Raw genomic sequence first — 16,157 nt, 5'->3', positions numbered from 1 at the left:
TCTACTAAAAATACAAAAATTAGCTGGGCGTGGTGACACATGCCTATAACAGCAGCTAGTCAGGGGGCTGAGGCAGGAGAATCACTTGAATCTAGGAGGCGGAAGTTGCAGTGAGCCAAGATTGTGCTGCTGTACTCCAGCCCAGGCAACAGAGCAAGATTCCGTCTCAAAAAAAAAAAAAAAAAAAAAAAAAAATTGTGGGGATGGGAGCCAGGTATTGGTACCTTTAAAGATGCCCCTGAGATATCAGTGTGCAGTACTACTGGAAACCTCTGTCTCAGCATCTTTTCAGCTGTCTGTACTGGATAAACTTTGCAATCTCCATGTGCATGGCCCTTATTTTGTAAATGTTTTATTTCTTTAAATTACTATATTTCAATTGAAATTAGCATCTATTAAGTGCTAACAATTTGCTAGCCGCTTTCACATTCATTTAATTCCTCTAATCCCCAGAGTGTCCCTAAGAGGTTAGTGTTGTTGTCTTCATGCTGCAGTTGACTGAGCTGAAGCCCAGAGAGCTTTCTTCACTGGAGTAAAACCTCACAGCTGGTTAAGGGGCAGAGTCAGACTTGCCACAGAAGCCTGCTTCTCGATGCAGTGAGCTTCCCCCAGTCTTTAGCTGCCTTATTTTCCTAGTCTCACAAAACCGGTTATTTTGTACTGTTTATTCTGCTGTTGCCATAGTTGTAATTTCCCTTCACTTTGTTAGTCTCTGGGTGTCCTTGATTATATCACCTGCAAGCCAGTAAGTCATCACCAACAGAGTCATAAATTACATAACTGGAAGAGAATTAGGAAATTTATTAGTGCAATTCCCTGCCTGATATGTATTTTCCCCCTAACATTTTGATATTTGCACATAATCGATGTGGGAAGGACACCAAGAAATTGCAATGTGAATCCTTCTCATTGTTTCCACTTCTCCCTCACCCAAGTCCTGCTGGTTGGTAACACTACCTGGGGTCAGGCTGAGGCTAGCAGGCTCCAAAAGACTATGTCTAGTCCAGATCCCAGAGATGATATGGGGAACCGGAGTCTGAATCTTCCTCCCAACCCTTTAGCACACACCCCTTTCACTAACCTCTCTTCTGCCTGCCTTGTCACCTGATACTTTCAGGAGCAACTCCTATAAGTTCTAAATTTTGAAAATTACTCCTAAGATAAGTGGTTCCTGGAGAAGGCTTTGTTTGGCTTACTGGTCGTGTGGGAAGGTCATGGATATAACCAAGGCAGCCACAGAAGAACCATTCCTCCACCACCCACAGAGGTTTGCTTGTTGCTACTGTGTTGCATTTTGCCTAGGTGCCAATTTGAATAGGGAACCATGGCACAGGGATGTCCTGCTCTCAGAGAAAGGCCCAAGGATGGCAAGTGAAAGCCACTGAGATAAGTGAAATGTGCAAGCTGCCCACTGGCCCTTTCCTCACTGGGGGCAAGTTCATGATGGTGGCCTTTCTCATTCCTTCCTGAAGCCAGCACAGTGAGCTGAGGCCAAGGCCTTGATACGACTCTGCAAAGATGGTAGGCTGTTACACAGAGCCTCAAGATCTGCAAATGGTGTGTTCTGGGACTTTGAAATGCAATTTAAATCTTATTTTCCTCAACTCCTTGCAGCACACAGGACGGAGCTTCACGCTGGGCCTGTCCCATAAGCCTTACCCACCTCCTAGGAAATAATCTGTGTAAACCACCTTGTGTGCTATCATGGCAAGAATATTCGTTATTCTTCACATTCCTTCCTCTGAACTACCTACTTAAACCTTTCTCTTGAATACTCTTTGCCCTTTCTGGAGAGAGAGAGCTTTTACACACACTGAAGAACAGCTTCTTCACGCTTGTGTTTTCCTTTTATCTCCCACTGTCCCTGGTGGAGAAAAGAAGAGGGAAGCAGAAGAGTCAGTGGAGTTCGACTAAACAGACTGTTGTAGAATTAATGCTGGGGTACATTTGTTTCCAATGGGTAATTTTAGGAAATCATCTGAAATTTGTAGTACAGTACATTAATGGTGATAAGAAAGATATTTGATAAATGTAAGATTTACATGTAACAATGCTATAAATGTAAGTGTGCATATTCATTAATATTAGAGTCTGCATTACAGAAATATACATGGGATATAGGTCTGCTGCTCTGTGAAGACCTGATATCTTCCTTCATTATGAAACAGAGTAAGCAGTGAGTCATGTTTATCAAAGACGTGGAAATTTAAAATATTAGGAAAATGTGAACTTGAAATAAATTTTATTGACTCCAGCATAGGGCTGTTATCTAAGTACGTGTGCATGAGCATGCCCCAGGCCTGCACTGTTTCCTTTTTGGACAGCCCAAGTTCCACACCTTATACAGGAAAAAAAAATTAGACTGCATCTTTCTTTATATTTTTCATATTTGGGTGCTAGTTACCATGACAATTTCACAAATCATCATTTTAATTTCCTCTCTTCCTCCTCTCTTAACTCTTCACTTTAGTGCTGCAAATATTCCAGGATATACCGGCAAGGTTCATTTCACAGCCACCCACCCAGCAAATTCTAATATTCCATCAACAACCCCATCACCAGATTCAGAACTGCACCGGTAAGTATGAAGCCTCTTACTCAATTTGCTCAGATACATTAGGAGGGGAAATCCTAATTATGTTTATTCCATTAAAGAACAATTAAATAGTAAAAGCAAATTTACATTGTTTTTAAAAATGTGGCATCAAGTCTGAAACAGAAAAAAGATAATTTTCCATTTTCCTACTGAGGGGAACTTTATTAAGCCTTGTATGTGTTTCCTTTTTGAATCTTACCCAAAATTACACTGAAAACCAGGTGTAGATTAATGTTATTATGAATGTAGCCAAAAGGGGCATATGAAGGTATTTCAGGCACTTTAGAGGAATGGCATCTTTGCTTCTTAGACTCACAGCTGTGCACACACATTACCTTTCTGCATGACCATCAGAAGACACATGGAACATACATCAGATAGTTACTTCTTGTAACAGTCACCTTATTTTTTAGAAAAGACAAAATTCTGTTGAAAGTCACATATATTTTTAAACCTGCATTTTGCAGACTGAAAGCAGGAGATGTGGCCAGGCATGGTGGCTCACCACGCCTGTAATCCCAGCACTTTGGGAGGCTGAGGTGAGCAGATCACTTGAGTTCAGGAGTTCGAGACCAGCCTGACTAACATTGTGAAATCTTGTCTCTACTAAAAATACAAAAATTAGCCAGGTGTGGTGGTGGGCACCTGTAATTCCAGTTATTTCGGAGGCTGAGGCAGGAGAATCACTTGAACCCAGGAGGTGGCAGTTGCTGTCAGCCAAGAGTGCCACTGCACTTCAGCCTGGGCAACAGAGTGAGACTCCATCTCAAAAAAAAAAAAAAAAAAAAAAAAAAAAAATCCCAGAAAACAGGAGATGTTAGATGCAAGGTTACTGAAGATTCGTTTATTTGAAGCTACTAGTGAGAAGGAGTATATCGTTACTCATTTATTATAACTCAAATTTGAAAGCACCTGATGGAATTCCTGGCATTGCAAATGGTTTGGAAAATGCAAACACAGTCTGAATGATGTCTAGTGGCTGGCCCAGTGCAGATGAATATGCCAGCACAGTCGGAAGGCAGACTAGAGGGATGGCAGTTCTCCTCCAAAAGGAGAGCTTGTTCTCCTAGGTCACATTCTTTTGGTAGAGGATTCATTTGTTTATCACACATTTCATTTATTTATTTATTTATTTATTTATTTATTTATTTATTTGAGACCGAGTACTCTGTAGCTCAGGCTGGAGTGCAGTGGTGCTATCTCAGTTCACTACAACCTCTGTCTCCTGGGTTCAAGAGATTCTCATGTCTCAGTCTCCCGAGTAGCTGGAATTACAGGCATGCACTACCACGCCCAGCTAATTGTTGTATTTTTGGTAGAGACAGGGTTTTCCCATGTTGGCCAGGCTGGTTTCGAACTCCTGACCTCAAGTGATGCGCCCACCTCAGCCTCCCAAAGTGCTGGGATTACAGGCATGAGCCACTGTGCCTGGCCTTATCAAATATTTATTGAGCATCAATTCTGGGCCAGGTACTGTTCAAGACACTGAAGATACAGGGATGAACAGACAAGGTCCCAGCTTTCAGGAGCTTATTTTCTGGTACAACAGATAGACAGTAAAGAAGCACATGAGCAACTGAAGAAATGTGAAGAAATGAAATAATAACCTTAGCTAGTGAAATGAAGAAGAAAGACTGATGTAGGAGAGAGTTCCTCAGAAGGGGCTTATTGAGCTTGCTGGTCAGGGAGAGCTTTCTGAGGAGGTGACTGTCAGGCCATGGGTACCAAGCCCGAGCTCCTGCTCTGATCAGCTGCTTAAACTTTCTGAAAGGCAATGGTTGTGAATGGGAGCAGCTGCCATGCATGGGCCTCTTGGGCTGTGGCTCCTGGTCCACCCAGCTGCTCATCCTCTCATTCACTCACCCATTTGCTGGTGGATTCACATGACCTTTTATTGAGTCAATGCATGTTTACTATGCTCCAATAAATCACAAGAACTGCTTGCAAGGAGCTCACTATCTCGCAATGAGAAATAAACAATTGCAGCAGAGGATGATGAAAAATGTCTTAACACTAATAATCACTTCTGTTAGCTGAGTGCTTTGTGGGTACTAACTCATGTCACGGTCCCAGGAATCCTGTGAGGAAGGGAATGTTACCATCCCCATTTTACAGATAAGGAAACTGAGGCACACACAAGCTGCCTGCAGCTCTGGGAGGGGGCACTAAAGAAGATTTCACAGAGGAGTGGCTCATGCAGTGACTTGAAGGAGTGGGGCTTGGTCCCAGGTAATTGAGGGCAGCAAGCATTCCTCATGGCACAGTAAAGGCACCATAGGGGGCAGCTGTCAGGCCCCGACTAGCCCACTGTAGGCCACCGTGTATAGACAATTCTACGCATCCCACAAGCCCTGTGTGCGTGGCCTTTTGTAAGGTGCCTGCCAACAGGAGGCTTTATCAACGCCTCTCACTTTCTGGATTGGTAATTGTCTAGCATCTCTCCAGGCCATCTGATAAGAAACATTTTAAAAGGAGGTCAATGGCTTTCTAGGCTAATAACTTGCATTTGGTTTTTTCTCAAGACACATTTTTCCCAGTCTCAATATTTGCCTGTATTTTTAAAAGATAAATTCTGTCGTGTATATCATCCTAACAACATGATATTACGATGAGATATGGGTATATAGTAAAATGGTTACTATAGTGAACATATCTGTCATCTTCATAGTTACCCATTTTCCCCTTCCCCTTGCGGTCAGAGCAGCTATAATCTACTCAGTTAGCAAAAATCCTGAATACAATACACTGTGACTCTCTATAGTCCTCATGATGGATCTTATGTCTCATGCTTGTTCCTCCTGTGTGTCTGCTACTTGGCATCCTTTGACCTACATCTCCTTTTGCCTCATCCCCCACTGAATCCCTCATAACCACTGTTCTATTCACTATCTCTGTATATTTCACCTTTTATTTCTTTTTTAGATTTCACAAATAAGTGAGACTGTGCAACATGTTTCTTTCTGTGTCTATTAGCAAAATGACTTCCAGGTCCATTTGTGTAGTGCAAATGGCAGGATCTCCTCCTTTTTAAGGCTGAATAATATTCCATTTTCTTTATCCATTCATCTGTCAACAGACACCTAGGTTGTGTCCATATCTTGGATATTGTGAACATGATGCAGTGAACACAGGAGTGCAGATATCTTTATGAGGTGGTAATTTACTTCCTTTGAGTATATCTCCAGAGAAGGAACATGTTATTTTTATGTTTAATTTCTTTAGGAAATCCCATACTGTTTCCATAATGGCTGCACCAACCTACATTCCCATCAACAGTCTATCATTTCTCTACACTCCCATCAACACTTATTATCTCCTGTCTTTTTGATGGCAGCCATTCTAATTGGTGTGAGGTGATCTCTCACTGTGGTTTGTATTTCCCTGATGAGCAATGTTAAGCACTCTTTCATATACTGGCTCACCATTTTTGTTATCTTTGGAGACATGTCTGTTCAGGTCCTTTGCCCATTTTTTAAATTGGGTTTTAAATTGGGTTATATGTATTGAGTTGTATGAGTTCTTTATACATTTTGGATATTAACCCCTTATCAAATATATGGTTCCCAAATATTTTCTCCCAGTCTGTAGGCTGCCTTTTCATCTTGCTGATTGTTTCCCTTGCTGCACAGAAGTGTGTTAGTCTGACATAGTCATATTTACTTATTTTTGTTTTTGCAGCCCAAGCTTTGGGTGTGATACACAAGAAATCATTGCCAAGGCCAATGTCAAGACATATTTTGAAATGTTACAAATCCATTTCCAAAGGCAAAGCTGGTAGACATTTAGACAAGTAATATATATTTACTTCATGTGAGGGACATAAAACAATGTCAAAATTAAATACATCCTTATATTGATCATTTAGACTAACTGTCCAAAGACAGCTAGGATGAAACCTTGTGGCTGATTCATGATTTAGGAGGGATCTCATCCAGAGATTCTTTGTCATTGCAGATATAAACATTGCTAATCCCTTTTCTTTTTTTCTTAACAATCCATCTTCTCACCCCCAAATCTCGGACCCTACCCTGATCTCTTATTGCTCTAACGCATCTACACAACGCATAATCAAGCCATCCAATGTGTGATAAAAGGTTCCTATTATCTTTCAGATAAATCTTTATTTCTAAATGAAAAACTGTCCCTTACAGTTACTCCCAGAGAATATAACTTGTATCTTTCAGTCAGACTTTCACATTCAGATTCAGGCCCATAGCTGACTCTTGGGGGTCCTCGCAATCCCCCTCAATACACACATACTGCACATATGGCTGCCATCCATGGCCCTCAATATACACACATACTGCACATACAGCTGTCATCCATGGCCCGAATGGGGACCCAGCGCCCTCTGAGGCAGCGTCTCTGGGATTCTCATTTTCAGGGTGCAGATAACACGCTAGAGAAAGTGACACTAACCAAAGTGTCACCCACAACTAAGTGATGGCTCGTGCTGGGCCCAGGTGTCAAGGCCTGCACCTCTGCCTTCTGCCCTAACAGCAGCTCCTGGCAAGCAGTGGCTTTTTCTGGCATGAAAAAGCACAGTGCAGAGGGGCAGGAGGGAATTAAAACGTGTAAAAACTCACCGTGCTTTCATAAGGACAGTGCCCTCTAGCAGGAAGGCCTGGCCCTTGTGGTCAGAAAATTGGGCCTTCCAGGCTCTTCACATCAAAAAGTATCACTCTGATTTTATTTAACACGATAATTTATTTTTCTAAAACTTTCCAGTGAAAGTATGAGCCTTGATCTGTCTCTGATGAGTGTCATGAGAACGTAGTGAGCTAACTTCCTTCTGACTGTTTCTGCTTGATCTGATGCATTTTTTCCTGTTATTTCTAAGAAGTCGTCTTCACACGGGCATCCCCTGGGAACTCCTGAATATTAGCCGCTACTGTACTCTCACTGCTCCTCTGCAATGGGTTCCTCGCTTATTCAGGGCTAATGCCATTCCTGTGGTGGCTGTCTTCAAACCTCTCTGTGCCACACGAGCTTCCAGTCCCTTCCCCACACCCCTCTCAGCTGGCCTTGCCTCCTGCTTGCTGGGGCACCCAACGCGACCCTTTCATTTTCCCTGCTAGTGTCCCCTCTTCCTCTCCACATCCCAGGCTCTATTTCCATCACTGCTGTCTCCCTTTTCCCCCAGGAAGACATGCTCTTACTTTTCTAAAATATTGATCATTATTTCTGAGCTCTGAGTCCTGTGTTCCCATCAGTCCTGCTTCCTCCTTCTGCCCCGCTGTGCTGGCCTCTCCCAGCTGGCCAGTTGTTTATGAAGAACCCCAGCAAAGTCTCCTGTGGCTTCCCTGTGAGCTGCCACCCTGTTCTCCCCTCTCGTTCCTTTCACCTCTAAAGTTCTTGAAAAAGCAAACAGCTAATCTCCCGGGCCTCCTGCCTTCGCTTCCTTCCTGCCCACTCTCTCCTGAACCTGAACCTCCTGGCTCTGGATTCTGACACCAGCAGTCAAGTGACATGCTCCTGCCTGCCAGGCTGTACACTGGAAGGGGGACAAGAGAGGGGCCATTGAATCTTCTTGATGCAGAGGCAAGGAACAGTGCATTTGGCTGGATCTCTGTAATTGAGAAAATTGTACTGGTGGTTTGGAGGTTTTAAGTTGTTTGGGCCTCAAATGTTGATACAAAGGGGTCCATGGCCATATACTCCCACACCGTATTTGGAGCAAAGTACATAGGGCCCCCACAGTGCCTCAGGACGAATATTGGGATAGAATGTAAACTGAGAGGAAGGGACAGTTGAAAGAGATTTGAAGTGAGGAGATGGGGTGTATTGGAGGTGGAGAAGAAGCGATGTGACCAATCTCCAAAGTCGTGAGCAAGGGGAACATAGGCACAAATGCTTTTTCTAGCTCCCTTTTCCAGGACAGTCCAGTGTTTCTTGCCCACACCTTCCCACCAGAATGTAACCTTCACAGAAACTTGCCTTCCCACCTCTGCAGCCATTTCTCACAACATATTTTTATATATATATATATGTGTGTGTGTGTATTTATATATATATATAGCAAAATAAAATATTAGTTCAAGGACATCATAGCATAAAACAAAGCCATTTTAGATGGAGTCGCTATATAGAGGGTTAATTTTAATTATTTTTAATTTTTTAATTTCCCATGCCAGCATTGTAACTCACTGCTAATACAAGCACTGCATTTTGTGTGTGATTCAAATAGCAGCAAATTCACAGCAAAATTACTTCAGGCCATGGGCTTGTGGGGTTGCTCATAATAGCTGGCCCAACTCCTGTGATACTGGGACAGCCACCTCCAGGCAGAATAGGGAGTTTGGGAATGCCAGTAACCCAAGGGGATAAAACATCACTTGCAAAGCATTCCACATTTTCAAAGCTTTTTTAAACAAAATTATTTTAGTTATCACACCAAACTTGATAGGGCAAATTTGTTCCTACTGGGTATACAAGCAAAGTAAAATGAAGCCCAGTCATGAGCCTCCTGTGGGAACAGGCAGCTTAAATGCTCTGGCAGAGCCAGTAAAGACCTGTACACCAGGCCTTGCTCACCCTTCAACGGCAGCCTCTGCGGGAGGCCCAGGCCCCCCCAGCCATGTCTTCTCCTGGCCTCTGGGTGAGGCCTGAGTCCCTGCCACCCATGTCTTCTCCCAGCCTCTGGGTGTGGCCCAGGTCCCCCAACCCATGTCTTCTCCAGGTCTCTGGGTGACCCATCCATGTCTTCTCCTGGCCTCTGGGTGACCCAGCCATGTCTTCTCTTGGGGCCTCTGGGTGAGGCCCTGGCCCACTCCACCCATGTTTCCTCTTGGCCACTGGGTGAGGCCCGGGTTCCCCACTCCCGTGTCACCCATGTCTTCTCCAGGCCTCTGAGTGACGCAAGTATGTTCCCTCTTACCCTCTGAGCGAGGTCTGCCCGCCCCATGTCTTGTCCTGGCTTCCCTGTGCCTTGTCTCTCCATCTCTCACTCCTCTTCGGAGGACACTCCTTTTAATTCCCACGGCCGCCCAGCCCGGAGAGCTCTCGCCTGCGTGCCCTGGGCCCTCCCCAGACACGATGCGGTCGGGTTCCTTGGGTGGCTTTCTGCAGATCACCCCCATTCCTAGCACCCACCTTAACTCTCTGCACAGCGCAGAGGTGCAGTCCCTGAAGCTCCCCAGCAGGAGTCATCCTCGCTCCCAGCCTACAGTGCGTGCTCTCTTCCCCTTCCTGCACATAGGTATCATTTGTTGGACGAGGTCGTATGTTTTTATATGTCTTTTATGTCTCATTTTCCTCCTTTTCTCCCCATGCTGCCTCAGCGTCTTACAGAAAGAAATGGCAGTTGACCTCTTCCGTCACCAGGCTCCGCTGTCTCGACTGGTCACAACTGTGAGACCCTACAACCCCTTCAGCAAGAAGGACAAAGAAACCATAGACTACTAGAGGAGGCTGCCCGGCGCGGGCTGTCCAGGCTTCCGCCTGGGGAAGGCCTGTGCGGTGGTGGGAAATAAACGCGGCTTCTCCCCGCTGCGCAGTGTGGTGGGGTCCGTGCTGTTCTCCGCTGGCCTGCGCATCCCTGCCCAGCCCCGCCTCTCTCCTCCGGTAGGCAGCGCTCAGCTGGACCCAGGGCGCCGGCCAGCCGCCGCTCAGTCTCAGAAGCCGCCGGCAGCAGGGGAACAGGGACTGTATTGCAGAAGATGCCTCTTTAGGGTTGGATTATTGGGTCTAACTAGAGGTTTCACATCGGACCACTTCAGTGCAGGGCTTCTATAGCAGAAAGCAGACCATAGACTTTAGAATCTGAAAGTCAAAAATTCATATGCTGTCAGTGGGAACACTGAGCTGAGAAAGTGCGTTCTTCTTTTCTCGCAGGGGACATCACACAAGGGGACAACATCTACCCTCTCTTGGCCTGCTCCAGTGTTTCCTTCAGAGAGAAGCGTTCCCCAGGCCCCATGAGGGTCCTGAGGTCTAAGTCAGGACCACTTTGGGTTAGAGTGTGGCCTGACCCGGCCTTGACGAAAGAGAGTACCAGCTCGCAGAATCTCTCAGGGGTGCATGTGGGCTGAGGGGGAGCCCTCTGGTCTTTGGAATATACACCTAAAGTATATTTACATAGTATTTGCATACACACATACACATACACAAAGCCTGTTGGAGTTTACAAAGTACTTTTGTAAACCTTAGCTCATTTGATCCTGCAACCTCGTAATAAATTCTTGTAGCAGGCATTTTACAAATATCTTGCATTTTATGAATAAAATAGACTAAGGCCAAGAAAAGTGAAGTATTTAAGGTCACACAACTAGTAATTAGTAGAGTTATAACTAGAACCGAGATTTTTTAAATTTAAATATTATATCTCTCCTACCCTTCCATTTTTTCAGCAGATTGGATAACCTTCAATGAATTATAAAAACAAAAAAACAGAAAAAAAACCCTCCCTGTTTCTAGACTTTTCTGAAGTGTCTCAGGGTTTCCATCTGACTTCTTCTAAGAAATTCAGATCAAGATAGTTATACCTCAGAACTCCAAGTAAATGTGTAAATGCTTTCGGGGGTAGTTTGTTCTTGATTTTCCCACAGAAAGGGAGAAGTCAGCTACCTTTGTGATGGAATCATGTATTGCCTCAACGAACAACACAGACTTGGATGGTGAGTATTCTACCAGGATGAAAGAGGAAGGGCAACAGCCATCCATCCTGAGGGCGGACGTCCCTGCATGCAAAAGAAATGGCACCCCCTGAACCCAATCTTGTAGTTTAATTATTTTTAGAAAGAGTAAATTGGAAAAAAAAAAAAAAAAACAGACCCAAATAAAAATCTTCAACTCTGAAACGTTCTCAGCAAAACACAAATGGGGCAGTGTTATCCTCCTTCAGGAAGCAGATTAGCGTAGGTACCTGAGATTACATTTTGCAGTAAACATCCCTGGCAGCCCACTTTGTCAGGGGGTGGTGGTGCTCAAAATCTGAGACACCTCTTCATCACTCAGGGCCCGGACAGGGCTTCAGTAATACTGGATCTTAGCATTTTCCAGGCTAAGATAATTTTTTCATTCTCTACAGTGCAGATACCTAGACACCTGTCAGAGTACTTGAACACCCAAATGCTGCTTCTAGAAGGATGTTGGCTTTGTCTGTAGCATCCCTGGAACTCATTCAGAAAAACAGAGATGGTGACTCTTCATTTGCACTCTAACTTGTTCAGACTTCTCACTTGTGATGATAAAATGCAAATCCTGCTCACCACAGACCTAGAATCCAAGGTCAGTCACAATAAGGAAGAACATAGAATTACCAGTGTTCCTGACCCTGACCTGTGGGTGTAAGTTGTAGTATTTGGGCTTCTGTGGTCAACATTACAACTAAAAGTCACAAAAGCCATGGGAGATAGTCTCAGGGATATGCATCAGCTCTTCAGATTCTGAATTCTGGTCTTGCATGATTTCTTTCACCAGGAGCCATCACAACTGTGCTTCCTCGGACTAACAACTTGCCTCTCACTCCCTACCCTCCAGGCACCATCTTCTCTATAAAGTCACCCTCTCAGCTTTCAGTTTTCCCCAGAGATGACCCAAATACAGAGAACTGTGGCATTTTTTATAGCATTTAGGTGAAAGATGTTATAAATTATACAGTCCACCTGAGACAGAAAATGCATGCTACCAGGCAGTGGCTCACACCTGTAATCCCAGCATTTTGGGAGGCCAAAGTGGGAGGATTGCTTTAGCCCAGGAGTTCAAGATCAGACTAGGCAACATGGTGAGACCTCTTCTCTACAAAACAGTCAAAAAATGAAGTAGGAGGATCGCTTGAACTCTGGAAGTTGAGGCTGCAATGAACCGTGATGGCGCCATTGCACTCTTGCCTGGGTTACAGAGTGAGACCCCTGCCTCAAAAAAAAAGGAAAGAAGAAAGAAGGAAAGAAAGGAAGGAAGGAAGGAAGGAAGGAAGGAAGGAAGGAAGGAAGGAAGGAAGGAAGGAAGGAGAAAGAAAGAGAAAGAAAGAAAATGAAAGACAGAAGAAAATCCATGCTAATACTCTTATTCTAGCAAATAAGGATGTTAGAATGCAGCATATTAAAATATTACAAAAGTACAATAATACGAAAAAATATATGGTACTCAACACAGAGCAGAATGGAAACTAGAACCAAACGGAGGGAAGCATTTTGAACCCCTGAGTACAGTATAGGTTTTTTTCAATAGATTGTATTGGGACAACTATTTGAAACAAAAGGTCCACTAACTGAATTGTTCTTGGAATACAGACTTAAATAGATAAATTACAGATTACTCGGAAATTCAGGGGAATTGGTTTACAAGGTGGAGGGTGTGAAAAAAATTTCCAAAAAGGACACTGAAGGAGATAAAAAGCTACTTTCAACATTAAAAATACAACCAAAATTTTAAGATAAAACTGCCAGGAAAATATGTCAAAGGATTCATATTCTCATTGTAAAAACAGCCTATGGTTTAAAAATGATGATACTAGTAAAAACAAGTCAAAGGATATTAACAAGAAATAAGAAATATGAATGGCCAATAAAATTTTTACACCTCAGTAGTATTAGAGAAATGACCATAGTATTTTACTTTTACCCACAAATTGGTTCTGATGAGCAGAAATAGATGTCTGTATACCACCAGTAGGCGTTTACATGGGTAACACCTTCCTAGGGGATATTTGGCAAAACGTTTTAAGAGCTTTCACAAGTGGCATACGTTTCAACTTGGTCATTTCACTTTTTGGATTTTGTCAAAGCAAATAATCATGCAGTAAGCAAATATATTTGCATAAAGAATCAAAGGTATAGCATTTTATTTAACTGAGAGAAAATGAGAACAACTTACTGTGCTGTAGGGTAAGTACAACTGATAGCAATAACTTAAGCATACTCTTGGAATGACCCATATGGCAGACGCACCTGATGTGTGTTCTGAGCTAAGGAATCCGGGAGTGGCCAACACAGAGATTGGTTTCTTATCTATGATAAACATCTGAGCCCCTGTCACATCCTGTGGAACATGACTGAACAAGAGATTGAGGCCCTGAGTTTTGGGTTCATGAAGGTTGGCAGGTGGAGTTCACTAGGAGGAGGATGTTAAGTGAAAATGCTATATAAACTGCATGCTGTTTGCAAGCAGTTGCAATTTTCCTGCCCAGCCTGCTGCCATTGGGTTATGTGGTTATATGTTGTCCAGGCTACCACCACCATTTCTGTAATTAAGGCAGTCCTATTATCCAGCCTACCTCCATTGGACTCTCTCCCCTGTATGTATGCTCCTCATAAAATCCCATGCCTCATTTGCTGTCTCTGGGTGTCTTCTTCAGTCTCTTGAACCTAGTGTCTTCCCTATTGAGATGCATAGTTCAATACAATATGCCCATCAAAAGAAAATGTGATAGGCCTGGTGCAGTGGCTCACACCTGTAATCCCAGCACTTTGGGAGGCCAAGGCAGGCAGATCACCTGAGGTCAGGAGTTTGAGACCAGCCTGACCAACATGGTAAAACCCCATCGGTGCTAAAAATACAAAAGTTAATCAGGCATTGTGGCAGACACCTGTAATCCCAGCTACTCAGGAGGCTAAGGGAGGAGAATCACTTGAACCCAGGAGGCGGAGGTTGCAGTGAGCCGAGATTGGGCCACTGCACTCCTGCTGGGGCAACAAGAGTGAAACTCCATCTCAAGAAAAAAAAAAAAGAGAGAGAGAAAATGTGATAAATTGTTGTACATTAATATACTGAAACATATGCATTAAAAAGATAATACAGCTTCATACTGATTATCATGAAAAAATATATATGCAATATTGGCAAATGCAAAAGCAAGTATTACAACAGTGTGTATTTAATATTTAAATTTTAAATATATGTATACATAGAAGAATGTAGAGTAAAGGTTAATAGTTACTAGTCCTGAGATTACAGGTGATTACCCTTTTATACTGTTACTACAGTAGGCATGTATTCTTAAAAACCAGAAAACTTGAGAAGTTATAATAAAGTCAATGCCCTTTCTCTTCAAAGGTCCTTACATAAGAAACTATCCAAAACATTATTTTAATAATTTAGAACCAGAAAAATGATTGTCCCTCCTGAAAAAAAACAACAACTGGTTTTAGAGTATGAGAATCATGTAAGTCACCCACCTCAATCTCTTCTAAAATCTGCTGGTTTATAATATATACAGGAGTGAAATTACATAAGGTAAAGTGCTTCTACTTCCCCCTGCCTGCCAGGGAGCTCAAAGCTGAAGTGAATGAATATATTAACTGATAGCTTAAACACTTGAGCCAGGGTTCCACATTTAAAACTGACATTTGAATAAGCCACTGACGGAGTCACCCTGACCCAGGTTCAAGTTTGACAACCACTGATGACTCTGAGGGCTGTGTGCCTGCTTCCTCCTGCGTTAGCAACATTTTAATAAAATTTGCATCTTTTCTATTCCTGAAGGATCTGAGGTATCTCCTAAACTGTAAGGTCTTAAAGTGGACACAGAAAAATCTAAAACCTACATGACTTCATGTTTAACTTGTTTCCCCTGAGTGTTTCATGCACAAAATGGAGCATTGGTTTTAGGAAAAAAAATTAGACCCCTCTCCTAATGATTGTCCAAATTGCCTTTATGGTCAGAGAAGGCAATTATCCAATAGTAGAAATAACTTATCAACCCAGAATTATTTTCTAATAAGTGAAAATTTTCCAAATTTACTCAAAATTTAATCTATTTGCTCCCATTAGCACAGTGTAGACTCTGGGCTGGGTGACATGGTTTTTCAGCGTGTTTTTTTTTTTTTACTTTGTGTAAAAATGCATCATATCCAAATGGTACTCAGAAACAATACTGTGATTTTATTTGACGCCATTGTATTTTTTTAAAATTATGGTTGGTTTAAATATAATACTAACAATTACTGTTGTCAAAGCAATTCCCATTTCACCCTCTATAAATGTAGATTCCTCATGGAGTGGTGAAATTGACAGTGAAGAGTTGTTTCAGCCCTGTTCATCTTACCTGCTAATTACAGGTGCACAGGAAGAGTGTTGGTTTCCTCTGTGCCAGCCCAGACTTGGCTGGTTACCCAGACTGGGTTTCCAGGGCAAACCCCATTGGTTCTAGTCTGGAAACTGTAAATGGAAACAGATTTACTTCCTTACATGCACACTTTGGAAATAAAGCCCTAAAAAGTGTTCAGTGTAAATCTATGTTTCTAGTGCTGGTAGATTGTTTTTATTGTGTCTTCCGTGGGCAGAACCACAAGATAAAAGACAAAGCGAGACAGCAAAGGGCCGGGCGAGGACAAGCAGGAAGACGTGTCTGGGCAGAGGAGGGGTGGGGAAGAGACGCTGAGGGTGTGGTGCCCTGAGGTTGCAGGGTGCACATTGTGGAAGGTTGGGGTATCTGCACTGGAAGGCCAGTGTCACAAGCTAGAGGCTGTCTGCTCTGGAGGGATCCATGGGCAGGGTCCAGGCGTAGCCTTGGCATGGCAACCCCGCAATGCTAAGCACAGCTCCAATGCAGGATTGCTGAGCTCTGGGCAGGGCTATGGGCTGAGTGGGAACTGTGCTGCGCAAAGCAGAAATTAAGGAG

At 43.3% G+C, this 16,157-nt stretch overlaps 1 protein-coding gene across 1 annotated transcript in view; it reads left to right on the top strand.

The window, feature by feature from the left end:
- Positions 1-10,087, top strand: part of SPMIP7 (sperm microtubule inner protein 7) — a 63,199-nt gene extending 53,112 nt beyond the window's left edge. Inside the window, exons 8-9 of the mRNA XM_007981350.3 lie at positions 2,471-2,578; positions 9,877-10,087. Coding sequence (XP_007979541.3) covers positions 2,471-2,578; positions 9,877-10,000 — 232 coding nt within the window. The 3' untranslated portion in view covers positions 10,001-10,087. The remainder of the gene's footprint in view (positions 1-2,470; positions 2,579-9,876) is intronic.
- Positions 10,088-16,157: the final 6,070 nt, after the last annotated feature.

Source organism: Chlorocebus sabaeus, chromosome 21 (genome assembly GCF_047675955.1).
Source record: "Chlorocebus sabaeus isolate Y175 chromosome 21, mChlSab1.0.hap1, whole genome shotgun sequence".
NCBI classification, from domain to species: Eukaryota; Metazoa; Chordata; class Mammalia; order Primates; family Cercopithecidae; genus Chlorocebus; species Chlorocebus sabaeus.
Note: the sequence above shows the minus strand (reverse complement) of the source record. Positions and strands in the feature narration are given on the sequence as shown.